The sequence below is a fragment of the Taeniopygia guttata genome, chromosome Z, assembly GCF_048771995.1.
Source record: "Taeniopygia guttata chromosome Z, bTaeGut7.mat, whole genome shotgun sequence".
NCBI lineage: Eukaryota > Metazoa > Chordata > Aves > Passeriformes > Estrildidae > Taeniopygia > Taeniopygia guttata.
Genome location: NC_133063.1, coordinates 75,267,743 through 75,282,914, shown reverse-complemented (window position 1 = coordinate 75,282,914; position 15,172 = coordinate 75,267,743). Strand labels below are relative to the sequence as shown.

General features: G+C 39.7%; 1 protein-coding gene across 4 annotated transcripts in view; it reads left to right on the top strand.

Moving 5' to 3' along the window:
- Positions 1–15,172, top strand: part of SLC24A2 (solute carrier family 24 member 2) — a 112,499-nt gene that overhangs the window by 78,019 nt on the left and 19,308 nt on the right. For all 4 annotated transcript variants that reach the window (XM_012577743.5, XM_012577744.5, XM_002191994.7 and 1 more), the window contains 2 exons: positions 2,652–2,747; positions 4,364–4,449. In XM_012577743.5, the coding sequence (XP_012433197.2) occupies positions 2,652–2,747; positions 4,364–4,449 (182 nt within the window). The remainder of the gene's footprint in view (positions 1–2,651; positions 2,748–4,363; positions 4,450–15,172) is intronic.

Here is a 15,172-nt window from a genome sequence, read left to right as displayed (position 1 = left end):
TATTTGTGGTATTTTTATTACTTTCCAAGTAGTTTTCTGTTGAGAAACTAGTTCAACTTCCCAGCAAATTATAGTTGCTAGTCCCTGTGAATTGGTCATATGCTTCTCCACGTAAAAAAGTGTGGGTACAGGGCTGTGAAGCTTCTGTTTTAAGGAAAGAGAAGATTTCTTTCCTGACTAATGATTTACCCTTGTACGTTTGGAATTTCTCCGAGTTTTTAGCTTAGCAACAAGTGATGCTATCCAAATAACTGAATTAATTCAGGATTTATTACTTTTACTTTCCACTGTTAGTCTTTTATATCATTCCATTGACATATCTTCTCGTCTTAAGCCTATGCTGGTTTTGCTGCAGGGACACCAACAGTTTTCAATTGAATTTTTTTACTGGAGATGAAGAATTAAAAGAGCTACAGGCCCTGTATCATAATAGTATTTTTAGTTAGAAAATGTGCTGTAAAATAGCCACCAGTTAGACTTCTTAAAAATATTTTAAAATGCTTAAAGTCAATAACAATCAGGATAAATCAGTAAAGGCAGATACATCAGCTTTCTACACATCATAGGCTGTCATAAGATGTTCAAAGAGTCCTTACATAGAAAGATCTATGAAGGCAGAAAAAGGTTTCATTTTACCTAATCTGGACATCTTTGAAATTACTTTGTTTTAATGTATCATTTGGACACAGTGGTCAATAAAGAGTGACAAAATATGGGATCTCCGGAGAGTGTGTTGCCCTAGAGAGAGTGTAGAGGTTGAGTTGCATAGTTAACTTCATGGGAGACAAAAAAAAACCAACCTGGCAGGTTTAGAAAAAAAATTACCTCTAAGAATCTGATATGAAATTCTGGAGACTTCTTCTTCCCCTTCTGAATCACAGAATCACAGAATGTACTGAGTTGGAAGGTACCCACAAGGATCATCAAGTTCAACTCCTGCTTCCTCACTGAACAGGCCCAAGAGTCGCACCATGTGCCTCACAGCACTGTCCAAATGTGTCTTGAACTCTCTCAGGCTGGAGCTGTGACCACTGCCCTGGGGAGCTGTTCCATTGCCCAGCCACCCTCTGGGTGAAGAACCTTTTTCCTAATATCCAACATAAACCTCCCTGACACAGCTTCAGGCCATTCCCTCAGGTGCTGTCACTGTCACCACAGAGGAGGGATCAGTGCCTGCCCCTCCTCTGCCCCTCACGAGTAAGTTGTGGACTGCAGTGACGGCTCCCCTCACTCTCCTCTTCTCCAGGCTGAGCAGACCAAGTGACCTCACCTGCTCCTCATACTTCCCCTCAAGGCCCTTCACCATATTTATAGTCCTTCTTTGGACACTCTCTAACAGTTTAATGTCTTTCTCATATCATGACACTCCAAACTGCCCCAGCGCTCGAGGTGAGGCTGCCCCAGCTCAGAGCAGAGCAGGACAATTCTCTCTCTTGCCTGGCTGGTGAAGCTGTGCCTGATGCCCCCTGGGACAGGGTTGGCCCTCCTGGCTGCCAGGGCACTGCTGATCCATGTGCAACTTGCCAGGTGCCTTTCCATGGCCCTGCTTACAGCATCTCATTCCCAGTCTCTCCATACATCCAGGGTTGCCCCATCCCAGATGAAGAATCCGGCACTTTCCCTGGTTGAACTTCATGTCGTTGGTGATTGCCCAAATCCCTGATTTGTCAAGGCCTCTCTGCAGGGTCTCCCTACCTTTTGAGGGAGTCAGCAGCTCCTCCCTTTTTGGGAACTTGCTGAGTATTCCTTCCAGTCCTACATCCAAGTAATCTATGAAGATGTTGAAGAGCAGAGGGTCGAGAATGGAATCCTGTGGAGCCCCAGTAGTGACAGGTTCCCAGTCTGATGACAGACTGTAACCATTTGTGCCTGTCCCGTGACCTGGTTGCTCACCATGATGTGTTTATCCAGCTGTGGGCTGCACATTTTTTCCAGAAGGATCCTGTGAGAGACAGTATTAGAAGATTTACTGAAATGCAAAAAGATTACATAAATTAGTTGCTGTTTATCAACAGGGTGTGTTATCATAAAAGGAAATGAGGTTTGATAAGCAGGACTTTCCCCACATGCTGGCTGTGATAAGTGATAGTGTTGTCTTTCAGGTGTTTTTCAGTAACTCCCAGAATAATCTTCATAATTTTACCAAGCACTGAAGTGAGTAGAAGTCAAGACAAATAGATAAGTTCAAAGTGACAAAACTGACAACACTCACTATAATGCAATGTATGTGTTAATATGAAATTCTGTTCTGCAGTACTACTAATTGAGAACTGAAACTGTTTGTGTTTATTTATGATATCTTGATTCATTGTATTCATCTTCTGCTTCAGCTGAAATCTTACACCAGCACATTTATAGGTGAAACTTTACTGACTTCTTCCAAAGAAAAATAATAGCTTTTCGTTTCAATTTCTTGTTCTATTAATTGCTGAGTTCTCAAAAAAAAAAAAATTCATTTCTATAAAAAAAGAAAGAAAAAAAAAACCCCAACCATGTATACAGGAACATGAGATAGTGTTTAATAGCATATTTGCTGTTTGAGGAAGAATTGAAATGGATTATCAGCAGTGATCTATAGAGACTAAGCTATGTCAAATAAACTTTGCATCTCAAAATGGCTGCATTGTAATAATTACAATGTTTTCTTTTAGGAAAGTTCAAGGAAAGGGCCTCAATTCTGCATAAGATTGCCAAAAAAAAGTGCCAGGTGGAAGACAGTGAAAGGCAGAATGGAGCTGCTAATCATGGTGAGTGCAACATTGCAGATTTATCACCTCTGCCTGAGAGTGTCTTTCACTGTTTTATTTTGTTTGAAAATTGTTAATCATTACTTTCTCCTACATTGCATGTGCTATCTTAGTAAAAATACTCTGATTATATGCACTAAAGAATATAAAATTTATGGATGGGACAGAAGTTAAATGCAAGAATAGAAAGCCAGCCAAGGCATAAAGAAAGCCTTCTAGGCAGGTTGAAAAGAAAAAGTAAAGCTGATTTTGGTTATATGTTGAAGTGACAGAGAGGCAAAACTTCTTTGCAGTATATATGGGAAAATATAATTAATTTATTGAAATGTTCTAGTAGAATCTGTTTTATATGGTACCATCCTTCTCACAAAAAGCATCACCTTCATATTTAAGATTTGTTTTGTCTGTATACTGCTTTCTGGGAGTCATTGAGGCTCATCTATGCTAATTGTGGAAAATTAACTTACTAGAGTTTGCCATTAAGGCAAGAATTTTTATTTTAGCTCCAAAGGTCCTATGCTAAAGGAAAATCTGTACCATGACCTGTTTTCTCTACTTTACCTCAGCATATTATCTGCGTTAGAAAACCATATACAAATGTGTCCAATAAAATCTGAATAATTTTATTACTTGACACTTTTTCTGACCTTGTGTTATGTTTACATAGTATTTGCTTCCAAAATCAGGCAGTTGGTTGGGATGGTCTGTTAATAAACCATAATGCTGACTGCGGGGTTAAGAGACAACACACATATTCTGAAATAATTACAGATAGTCTGGCACTCTGCTGTTGCTGTGATCTCAGATTTTTAATTTAGAAGAATCTCAGGATAGCAGTAATGTAACTAGACAGCTGTATTTACTTCTATGCACAAGAGCATACCATAAGGCATGTTGAACTTGAGTAAGGCATTTCATGTTGCTATTCCCATTACTTTGTATTGTCCAAGGGATTTTGTGCTATTGACACATTTATGTACTACATACTTATAGAGGTAATTACCACTTAGAGTATTCCAAGATAGTAAAACTAAGAATAAATTTTAATAAATTTAGCATTGGAAACCAAAGGCCTAACTTTATCCCTTTAACTCCTGTGAAAGTTTAGCACAAGGACTACAGAATTCTGACTTAAAGATCATCCTCTAAGATATTATTACACCATATGTTTATTTTTTCCCCATATTTTTGCATGGAAGATAGTAGGATTACAGCTTGTAAGTAACCTTACTAATTGCAGGGGTTAGTGTGTTGTAAAACTTTTATCGCTGAACATATCCCCTCAGCTGTATTCAGCACAGTGCATTCTATAATGTCAGGGGTAAATGCTATATGTCACTTTTTACCTAAAATATTAGGCTCCATGCATTTAGCATAAACAAAGAGCACTAAATATTGCAATGAACCTAAATATTTATCAAAATGCTAACTCACTGCTTATAAGATTTTTATTGAAAATGTGTACTAGACAATTTTTTTTCTTTCTCTTTTAACACATATGTTGGCTCAACTTTAGTTTTCTCAGACTTAATATATAACAGCTATTTCACTAATATATTTGTAATTTAATATTCTATCTGTTGTTTTCCCTCTCTTATCTATGGATGATGCCACAGAGAAAGGTGCAAAAGTGGAAGTTGCAGTAACACCACCGAGTGATTCAGGACCAGTGCAGAATGGAATCGCCCATAATGTTGAAGAGGTTAAAGACTTTTTTATTCTTCTTTTTATTCTTGTGTTAGCAAATATATTGCATATTTGAATGTGCTTTTCACTGAGAGTAAACATCTTAATAGAAAGAAGCTGACAGTATGAACTCTCTACATAATATTTAGTTTTCATTTACAGCTGAACCCAGTGCATAGTTTGCCATATGTAAAAGATCTTACCTTCTGTTCCTGCCCTTTAGTGTAAGGTAAGGTTGGAGTCTAGAATCTATTCTTTTGGGAAATGTATTTTTACTGTACAGATAAGAAGTTTGAAGCCATAAATATAGCTAATAGAAATTGCTTGTCACATTGCACAAAGCCTGTTCTCTTAAGAGAACCTGTCATGATGTGCATCATGAAATAATCAAAATTCATTATGAAAGAGGACCAGTACACAAACTTCTGTATACTGCCTTCTGTTATCTTGCTTCATAATATTTTTTCCTACTGAGTATATTCAGTGAAAACAATGAAGAAAAAGCAATCCCGTATCACAGCAAGTTCACATGCTTTTAATTTACATTGTAATAAAACATTTCCTTGGCTTGTTCAGAAATCTGCAAGGTCAAGGAGCTTTATCATTTGAGATAATGGTTTCAATTTCAAGCCACTGCAGGGAAGAAGGGAAAATTATTGCAAGAGTACATTACTCAACAATGTGCAATTCCTTTCAGCTCCCTTTAGACAGTTTAAATTTGCAGTGATGCAAGCTCTGGAACTTTTATGTTAATTTCAGCAAGTATTAGGACATTCTGAACAGTGATTCTAATGTATTAGATGTGGGATACATTATTTATCCTTATCCAAATGGCATAATAGAACAAAGCAGGGCAGTTTGTAACTGGTGGAGGAATGAGTCTGCAGATTTAGCTCAATCAATCTAAATGAAAGGATTTATCTGCTGTCAAAATAAAACCTAGCAGTCTCCTAACAGCATTTTGAGATGGTCCATGCTGGATTCCTCCCCAGTGGCCTTTCCAATTTTGTCTTCTTCCAGCGGTAACCTGGCAGCTTTCTTAGGCTGCTTTAGTATTGCTGAAACATATTTTATAATTTAAAAGTACATACTGGAATTTTTGAGAAGCTGTAATACAAATAATTTACTCATCCATGGAACAAGTAAATAGGCTTCCATAATACTTAGGACCCTACTTCACTGTCAGGGTCTCTGCCAGCTCTGTAGTGTACTAGAGGCTCTCCTTAATGTATTGCCTGGCTTTTGTGCATGGCTTCCTTAATCGCCTTTCCAAACTCTACCATCACTCTGAAGATAACACTGGGTGATTGAGTTTCCTTCTGCTCTGTATATTGAGATAAGGTTACTAATAAGATTACTCTCCATTTATAGAAGACAACAAAATTTGCAGGCAACAACAGAAGGCCACTCACAATATTTCTGTGACCCTTTCCATTGATGCATATTAAAATTTGAAGAAGGGAACTTGGTCATTGCCCTCGTAAGCCTTTTTTTTTAGCTTTTGAAAACTTGACCTACAAATGGTCTTGAATTTTGATCTTTTTGTAACCAAGTGTGCTCCATTGTATTGATACCATTTGCTTCTGTTTCTAAGTAGAATTCAATCAAATTAATCAAATTGCTTGAAATTTAGATTGTTTTTCCTTACTTTGATGGAAAAGAAATTTCTGTAGTGTGAGAATTTGGAAAGACAATATAAAATTGCTTCTCTCTGGTTTTCAATTTGTATAGTCTAAGGATAAGGTTTTGCGATCTGTAAGCGTTGCATAGAAAAATCCCTTAAAAAAAAAACTGTTAGTGCCACCCTGTTGTGGTAATAATAATTTAGAACTGAGAAAACTAGAGACACTGTCAGTCTGGACTGACAAAGCTTCAAGTATGCCTTTAGGGGAAAAAAATGCTGTCCTGAAAACCGCAGGATGTGAAATTGCTCTAGTCACGTAGCAGGTCATTGTGAAGCATGTTTGCCATGATGATACAGAAGACCTGCACAGGCATCTAGTTCTTTCTCCTCCATTGTCAAGTTCCACTATGGTCTTCATGCTTCCCCTCTTGCAAAACAAGCATATTTCTGAGTTTTTCTTATTTTTCACTGATGTAGATTATAGTGTCTGGGTCTAAATCCATGGACACAAGAATTTTAGAATATCAATCTCTACATTGGAGTTAGAATTGTCTGAAAATAAGTACACTAAATTTTCTATGTTCCTCTATTAAAATCCGAATATGCACAAAAATCCATTTAACATATAAATTCCCTATTATTTTAAAATTACAATGTTGAGAAAAAGACCCTTGTGAAAAAAAGATGGTCTCAGGCTAAGACTGCACAGGAAAAAAAACAGCTTTCATATTGTATTTTAATTTTCGTATACTTGTAAAATAATTTTTTAAAAGAATAATACTCCCAATTGCCATGATTTAGTTTTCCACTTACCTCATGGTTTCTTTAGGGGCTTTTAAGGAACCTCTTTATATTTTTTCCCAAATAATTTTTCTTTCCTCCTTTCCTTCTCTTTCAAGAAAGAAGGAAAGGCTTACACAGAGGTGAAACGCCACATAAGACAGATGCCAGGTCACTGTCAAGTTAATGACTCCTGAAAGGTGTCATGACTATGTGGACTTCACCTAATTTATTTGGGATTTTTTTGTTTTGTTTTTTTTTTTTGTTTTTAATTTCTTCATTTCTCTCTTCCAAAGTCCACTGTCTTGCTCTTCCCTTTCCCTTTTTCCTAGGACTTTAATTCAATTTTTCTTACTCCACTGTCCTTCGGGGAAATTCAACTGTTCTCTTTCTAGCTCAAGCCCTTGAGCAACAAGAAAAACTCTCTCAATGCTGCTTGCAGAAATTCAGAAAGGGTGTCCAGAAAATGTACCCAGCAATATTTGTGTCTGATAGTGAGACTCTTGTCGCCCCACTTTACTATAAGTAGCAGCTGATATCCTACTCTTTGATAAAACTGGGATCATCAGCTAAGGACAGATGGCTGTGGTCTCTTTCCTACTTTTTAGCCAGAGCAGGAAGGAGCAATACCTGCTCCCACCATACCATCTGTAAGACATTACTGCTTTATTTGAAGTTAGAAATTGCCTTCCTTTCTCCTGGATATTGCATCTTCCTTGGGGATTTTGTTCTACTTACAGCAGTCTGTCTCTTAACCTTTAGCAGGTTGCCACAGAGGAGAAGATTCTGTTATATAACACTTCACAGAGTGGTACCAAGCATGCACAAGAAAATGAAAGAAGACTAAAAGGACACTTATTAGCTCATTAGATGTTTTATAAAGTGCCCTTCAGAATGTGATCCTTCTGAGAAGTTCACTTCCACCCCCTGACATCTTCTTAACTAGCATTTGGTAGCTGTTTTAACCTGTGGCTTACCTAAAAATAGTTTCCAATCTGAACACCTTTTCCTCCCACCCACACATGCACGCACACATGCACGCACATACATACATACACACGTACACACGCGCATGGGTTTTCCTGTTTCCGTGGAAACCCTGCTGGAAAGTATTTACATGCCAACCATGACTGAGATAAGTTTTCCATGAAAATACAAGGCAATTTTTATGTCACAGGAGAGTGGTGCAAAAGCTTAATTGCTTCCATTGGATTTAATCTGCTTACCTGAGCAAGAGTCTGGCAAAGCATGTTTTGCCTTCCCCACTGAAGAGCAGCAGCACCATTTCAGGACAGAGCATTGACTGGGACATATCCCCCCTGCCCTGGAATACTCATTCCATTCACATCAAATTAGCTTGGTGAGAATGTGAGTAGCACTGCATTCTTTGTCTTACGGTATGAATCTGAGCTATGTTAAACTTTACTATTTCATAGAGAGAGAGCGTAGAGAAGATTAGAGCAGCCTTTGTTGTAAGGCTGTGATATATTCCAGCATCCCTGGAAGTCGTTTGATTCATCATGAAAAGGTTATTTTCCAAATCCCAAATACTTTTTCAGCTGCCACACTTGGACTAAAGTAAATGTCTGCATTTCGTTTGTTCATTGTAACTTAAAGAGAAGGTGCTGCGATCAAATGGAGTTGATCTTTATTTTCACAATTCTACTTAGTTGCCTGCTCCACATTTTTTGCTGCTGTATACCAGTTTGACTTACTTAAAAATTAGGACTGTTAAAAATGGCATGAGGATGAAGTCTTATTCTTTAGAAGTATCTCCATGATACCATAGCTGTTATTTCTCCAGGTGAACTGACTGCAGTTTTGTGTGTTACATTCTGAGAATTTCTTCTCAAATTCCCTAAAGAGAGCTATAACACAGCATAAAAACTAGCATAAAAGTTTTGGGAGCTGTAATTTTACCTATTTCTGCAAGTGCAGAAATAAGAGGACACAAGCAGCAAGAGGAGAATCTGAACCAAAGACTTACCTGACCTTACTCCTTCCTGTAGGGCCCACTCTAAGAATAGCTCTTTTCATCTCTTTTCAGTGATGGTGCAGCAAGGATTAGCACAAATTAGCCATCCTAAGAAGAGTATCCACATATACAGAATGCATTCTGAAAGCTAATGGATTTAATATTATTGCCTGCTTGAATTTTATTCAAGAATTTGTAAGGAAAGATGTTGCTTTCTTAGTCACCCTACAGAAATTGCATACTCTTGTACTAGCTTACTCTCTCACGTTGTTTCACTTTTTTTTCTTTAAATGACAAGAAGATAAATGAGTGATGTGGCTTACAGATAAGGAGAAGGCAGAGACTTGAGGCTGTTCATAGAGTATTGTCTACATTCTCTGCCATTCTAGTAAAATAGATTAATGTGAGATGTGCCCTTCTAAAGAAAAAAAATAAACCTTGATTTTGAAAATCACTATACACCTCTGGGACAGAGTACATTTGAGATCACAATTACATCTCTTTTTCTTGACTTACTCATTGTGAAAATTTGGGTTGTACAGAACTCATTTCCAAAAAATAAACCACGAAAACAATCTAACAAACAAACAAAAACCCACCCCAAAACAAAAGAAGACCTGAGCAGTCCTTTGCAGCAAAGGAGTTGCCTCTTTATAGGTGGTACAATAGCATAAGCAAAGGTGGTACTGTAGCATAAGCAAATGGAAATGTGCATAATTCCTGTCTTAAGTTTCCTTTCTTCTGGAGCCCTCATGCCAATTGTTTATTGATTAATCGTATCAGCGGTCAGAATGCACAAGAAATGTACAAGCATGAGAATTTATAGCTTAGCTCTCCGTCTTAGGTGGACTAAGATTAATCCTCAGAATATGGTATTTATAGTTCATATTTATAGCTGTTACACAATATGAGTAGTTGGTGAACAGTGGCAGATTCGGTATTTCTGGTAAGTTTGAGGTGGTTCTTTGTACTTGTTTTCCATTTTCTCCTAATGTGTGGGAAAAAAGTATAAAATTCTGTTTCATGTTGTGCCAGAAAATAAACTGTTTTTCCTAATGTAATATGACTGTAAGCCTCTATTGAGACAGGGATTTTGTGATGTTTGCTAGAAGGACTACTTGTGACTTTGGCAGATGGAGTTTGCTATAAGCTGTTTTTTATAAACAAAATAATTGTGGATGAAAAGTCACCATATGCTTGCATTGTTTACATAAAATGAACATATCATAATTTCCTCTGGTTGGAAAAATTGTACTGGGAAAATTGGATAGGTTTGGATTAGATAATAAGAAGAAATTGTTTACTGTGAGGATAGTGAGGTGCTGGAACAGGTTGCTCAGAGAAGTTGTGAATGCCCCAGCTGGAGCTGTGGAAGTGGTCAAGGCCAGGATGGGTGGGGCTTTGAGAAATCTGGTCTAGTGGAAATGTCTCTGTCCATGGCAGGGGACTGGAGCTAGGTGATCTTTAAGGTCCCTTCCAACACACATCACCTCATGTTTCTAAAACGGTCTTGAGGAAACCAATAAGTGCTTTCTTCCCTGGAATTACAGATAAGCATTTGATAGATACTCTTGCATAAAGAACTGTGGAATATGGAACATCCATAGATTTTGTACCCTTTTAATTGTTTGTAATGATTTAAATAAAAGAAGAGATGAAGTAGCAAGAATAGAGTTTTGAATGTATGTAGATTGGTTTAAAAGAGTATTTGTTACGAATGTATGAAAGAGAACACCAAGCAGAATAACACTTCTAATCTCATTTCTTAAGATGCAAAGAGGGCATTTTCCTAACAGAGGATTAATTTCCTTATTGTCATTAATAATAATAACAACAACAATAAAATATATGCCAGGGTACCACAATTATCCCATCTAGGCATTTGTATGCATTTGATATTCAGTACTTCAGATGTCCCTGTAACAAAAAGAGCCTCAAACATCAGCAAGAAGAAATGAGGATCCTATGCATAAAGAGTAAAAAGAATTACAACAGAATTAGTAAGGATTTCATAGAAACACAGTAATGACTATTATATGTGAAGATATAATGCAGCTACCCTAGATTTTTAATGACTGGTTAAGGGATGAGGGGCACAAGTATGTAATTCTGTATTCTTCCAGTTGCAGGACATGATGCTGGAAGAAAATAGAAGGAACTCAGAAGGTCAATAACTTTCTCCAAGAGTAGTGTCACCAGCAGAATTTTAGGGTGTTTTATCATGGCTTGGCTTAAACAAGTCTGGGCCTGCTGATGACAGACAGGGTACGCCTGTCTCAAAGGGGCAAAGGGTTAGCAAGGCTTAGTGAAAGACCCTTAAACTAGATTTGAAAGAAGAAAGGGATGAAACTAGGCATGCTAGAGATAAGCCTAGGAGTGGTGCATCAATGTTTGAGGAGCAGTGTGCTATTGCGGTCCTTCAGTCTGCTCTGTCATGTGTGGAGTACACCAAAGCACATTTGAAATGTCCCAGTACTACTTCACATAACACCTTCACCATCTCAGTGGAGGTAGTAGGTCAAGATCCATATACAGCTTCAAAGACCTAATCATCATCAATCCATTAGAAACAACAGAAGCACCTGAGAAGAGTCACATGGTATTTAAGGCTCCTCCCCACCCAATATATGACAGGACTGATAGCCCAGCTGAAGTGCCTCCACACCAATGCATGCAGCATGCACAATAAACAGGAGGGACTGGAGGCCATTGAGCAAATGGAAAACTATGATGTAATTGCAGTAACATAAACATGGTGGTATTACTTACATAACTGGAGTAATGCAATAGATGGTTATAAACTCTTTAGAAGGGATAGGCAAAGAAGGAGAGGTGGTGTGGTAGCCCTGTATGTTATGGATTGTTTGACTTTCTAGAACTTGATGATGGTGATAGAAGGGTTGAGTAATTATGGGTAAAAAACAAAATCAATATCTTGGTGAGAGATAGATATACCATCCAACCAGTTCAAAGAGGAAGAAAAGATATGCTATAAGCAGTGGAGGAAATCTTAAAATTGCTGGACCTTTTTCTTCTGGGACACTTCAACATTCAGGTTGTCTGCTGGAAATGCAACATAGCAGAAAGGGAGCAGCCAGGAGGTTTCTGAACTGTGTGAAACATGCCTTGAAACTTCACTCACAATGGATGAGGAAGGTAGCCACAGAAGGTGCCCAGCTGAACCTGCTGCTTGTGAACAGAGGTTTAGTGGGAGATGTGGTGGTCAGAGACCATCTTGGGCACAGAGGCCACTAAAGGAGAGCTTCTTTCTATTCTCAGAGCTGTAGGGAAGGGATCACAGAACTGCCAGAACTATCTGGGACTTTCAGGGGGCAGACTTAGGCCCCTGAAAGTGGCTAATAGCGTTCCTTGGGATGTGGTCCCAAGGGGACAAGGAAGTGCAGGAAGGCTGAACATTGTTTGAGAAAACAATCTTAAAAGTGCAGAAGCACTTATATGCTGAAAGAGAATCTGTCTGGGAAGAAGACTGGCCTGGCTGAACAGAGCTTAGGCTGAATTCAGGAGGAAAAGGAGAGGTTTTTACCTTTGGAAGAAGGCACAGGCAGCTCGGGAGGACTACAGGATATTGTGAGGTAGTGCAGGGACAAAATTAGATGGGCCAAAGGCCACCTAGAACTTAATTTGGCTTCTGCAGTTAAAGACAATGAAAGGTGTTACTGGAAATAAAAGGTGTTCTAGAAAGACATCAGCAACAGAACGAAGGTTAAGGACAATCTCCATCCTTTCTTGGATACAACAGGAAACGTTGCAACAAGGAATAAGGGGAAAGCAGAGGTATGGAATGCCTTTTTTTGCCTTATTCTTTAACAGCAAGATTGTCTGTAGTCAGGGTCAATCAGACCCCTGGGCTGGAAGACAAGGATGGGGAGTAGAATGAAGCCCCCATAATCAATGGGGAAGTGGTCAGTCACTTGCTGTACTGCTTAACACACACAAATCTCTGAGGCTGGATGGGATCCACTCAAGAGCACTGAGGATGCTGATGGAAGTGCTTGCAGGCCACTTTGCATCATTTACCAGCAGTCCTAGGGAGGTCCTAGTGGACCGGAGCTGGAAAATGTGATGCCCAGCTACAGGAAGGGTAGGAAGGTGGATCTAGAGAACTACAGGCCTATCAGTCTGACCTCAGTGCCAGGGATGGTCATGAAGCAGATCACCCTGAGTGCCATCACACAGCATGTGTGACCCCCCCCATCAAATGGGTCGTACCCCGCCAGCCTGGGTTTGTCAAACACAGGTCTTGCTTGATCAATCTGATCTCCTTCTATGGCAAACTGACTCATGTAGTAAATGTGGGAAAGGCTGTGGATGTTGTCTACCTGGACCTTAGTAAAACATTTGACACCGTTTCCCACATAGTTTTCCATGGTGTGAATGGGTGGACTGCGTGATGGCAATTCTCCACTACTCAGTAGTGGATGGCAGAGCTCAAAGAGTGGTGGTGAGTGAAGGTAAATCCAGCTGTCAGTCACTGGTGGTATTCTCCAGGGCTCTCTACTGGGGCTAGTCCTGCTTAATGTATTTATTGATAATTTGGATGAGGGGATCAAGTACACCCTGTCATTTTGCAGATGACGCAAGTTGGGTTGGAGTGTTGACCGTCTGGAAGGTAGGAAGGCTTTTCAGAGAGGTCAGATAGGCTGGATGCATGGGCTAAGGCCAGTGGTATGAGGTTCAGTAAGGCCAAATGCTATGGGCTGCCATTGGGTCACAACAACCCCATGCAACAATGCTACAGGCTGGGGAATGAAAAGCTTCATGACGGGAAAGGACCTGCGGGTCATTTAGTTTAGTTGTCCAGAGGTCACTTACAACCCTGACTATTCTATGGTTCTGTGATTCTGTGCTGGCCTACAGCAATTAATCACATGCCAACTGTGTGCCCAGGTGGCCAAGAGGTCCAGTGGCATTCTGGCTTGTATAGTGCATCCAGGAGTGTAATTTCTATAGTTTTCCCCCCTCCACGCAGCCCCCTCTAGGATCCGACCAGCTCAGAGATATGGGGCTGTGAGCGGAGGAAATACCAGGAGAGGGAAAAGTATTCAAAAGAGGCCCTTACCCCAGGGAAGTTGGAACAGCTCTCTTTGTTCTGTGGTGTCCATGGAGAGCGGGGCAAAAGAGAGAGAGCAGGAAGTTTTAGGGGTCTATATAGGTTTTGGACAGGGTGGGCTCTCCTGGCTCCCCGCCAACCCCATTGGGGCAGGGGGGAGGATCCAGGGGTTATCATGATCAGAGCCACAGAGGCCCTAGGAAAGTGGGGACAAAAGGGTGTCCAGGAGCTCACCGTAACACAGGAGGACCAGAGCAGTGATTTTTCCACTATACCCCTGGCACTGGTAAGGCCACATCTCAAATCCTGTGTTCACTTTTGTGCCCATCACTACGAGAAAGACATTGAATTGCTGGAGTGTGTCCAAGAAGGACAATGGAGCTGGTGATGGGTCTGGAACACAAGTCCTGTGGGAAGCAGTTGAAGGAGGTGGGTGTTTCAGCCTGGAGAAAAGGTCTCAACAGAGACCTTACTGCTCTCTACAGCTGCCTGACAGGAGGGTGTAGCCAGGTAGGGGTCAGCCTTTTGTCCCAAGTAGCAAGTGACAGGACAAGAGGAAGTTACCTCAAGATGTGTCAGAGTTGGTTAGATCAGATATTACAAAAATTTCTTCATGTGAAGGGTTATCAAGAATTGGATCAATTATCAAGCATAAAAGTCATCATTCATGGAAATATTTAGAATATGTGTAGGTATGGTGCATGGAGACATGATTTAGTGATGGAGCTGGAAGTGTTAGGCTTATGGTTGGACTTGATGATCTAAAGTGTCTTTTCCAGCTTAAATATTGCTATGCTTCTATGAATTTGTGGAAGATAAAAAAATGTGCCATATTCCAATACTTAGTCTCTGAATGCCAATGTCTGACCATTGCAAGGTACTAGTGTAAACTGGCTTTTTTTCTGACTTAAGGTGGCAATTTCTTTTAATGGGTTCTCATCAGAGTTCATCATATCAGGTGATGCAGCTGTCCCTTATACCCAGTCCAGTATTGTTGAAGTTAATTAGCTGCTGAGTCATAGCAAGGAATGAGTTTCGGAGTGGAGATGGGTAGGTAGTAGCACTTCAGCTACCCTAAAGAAACTGAGATATTTGCACAGCAATGGCAGGTATGTCATAAAATGAGCGGAATATTCTTCGTTTCTGTTAGAGCATGTGGAGGTCAAGGCAGATACCAGAAAGTATCTTAAAATGGTACCATCCAATGTGTTTACACAGTTGAATTCCTGGGTATATATCATGTTATAATTGCCTTTTCTTCTTAGCATTGCAGAATATAATCATACTGA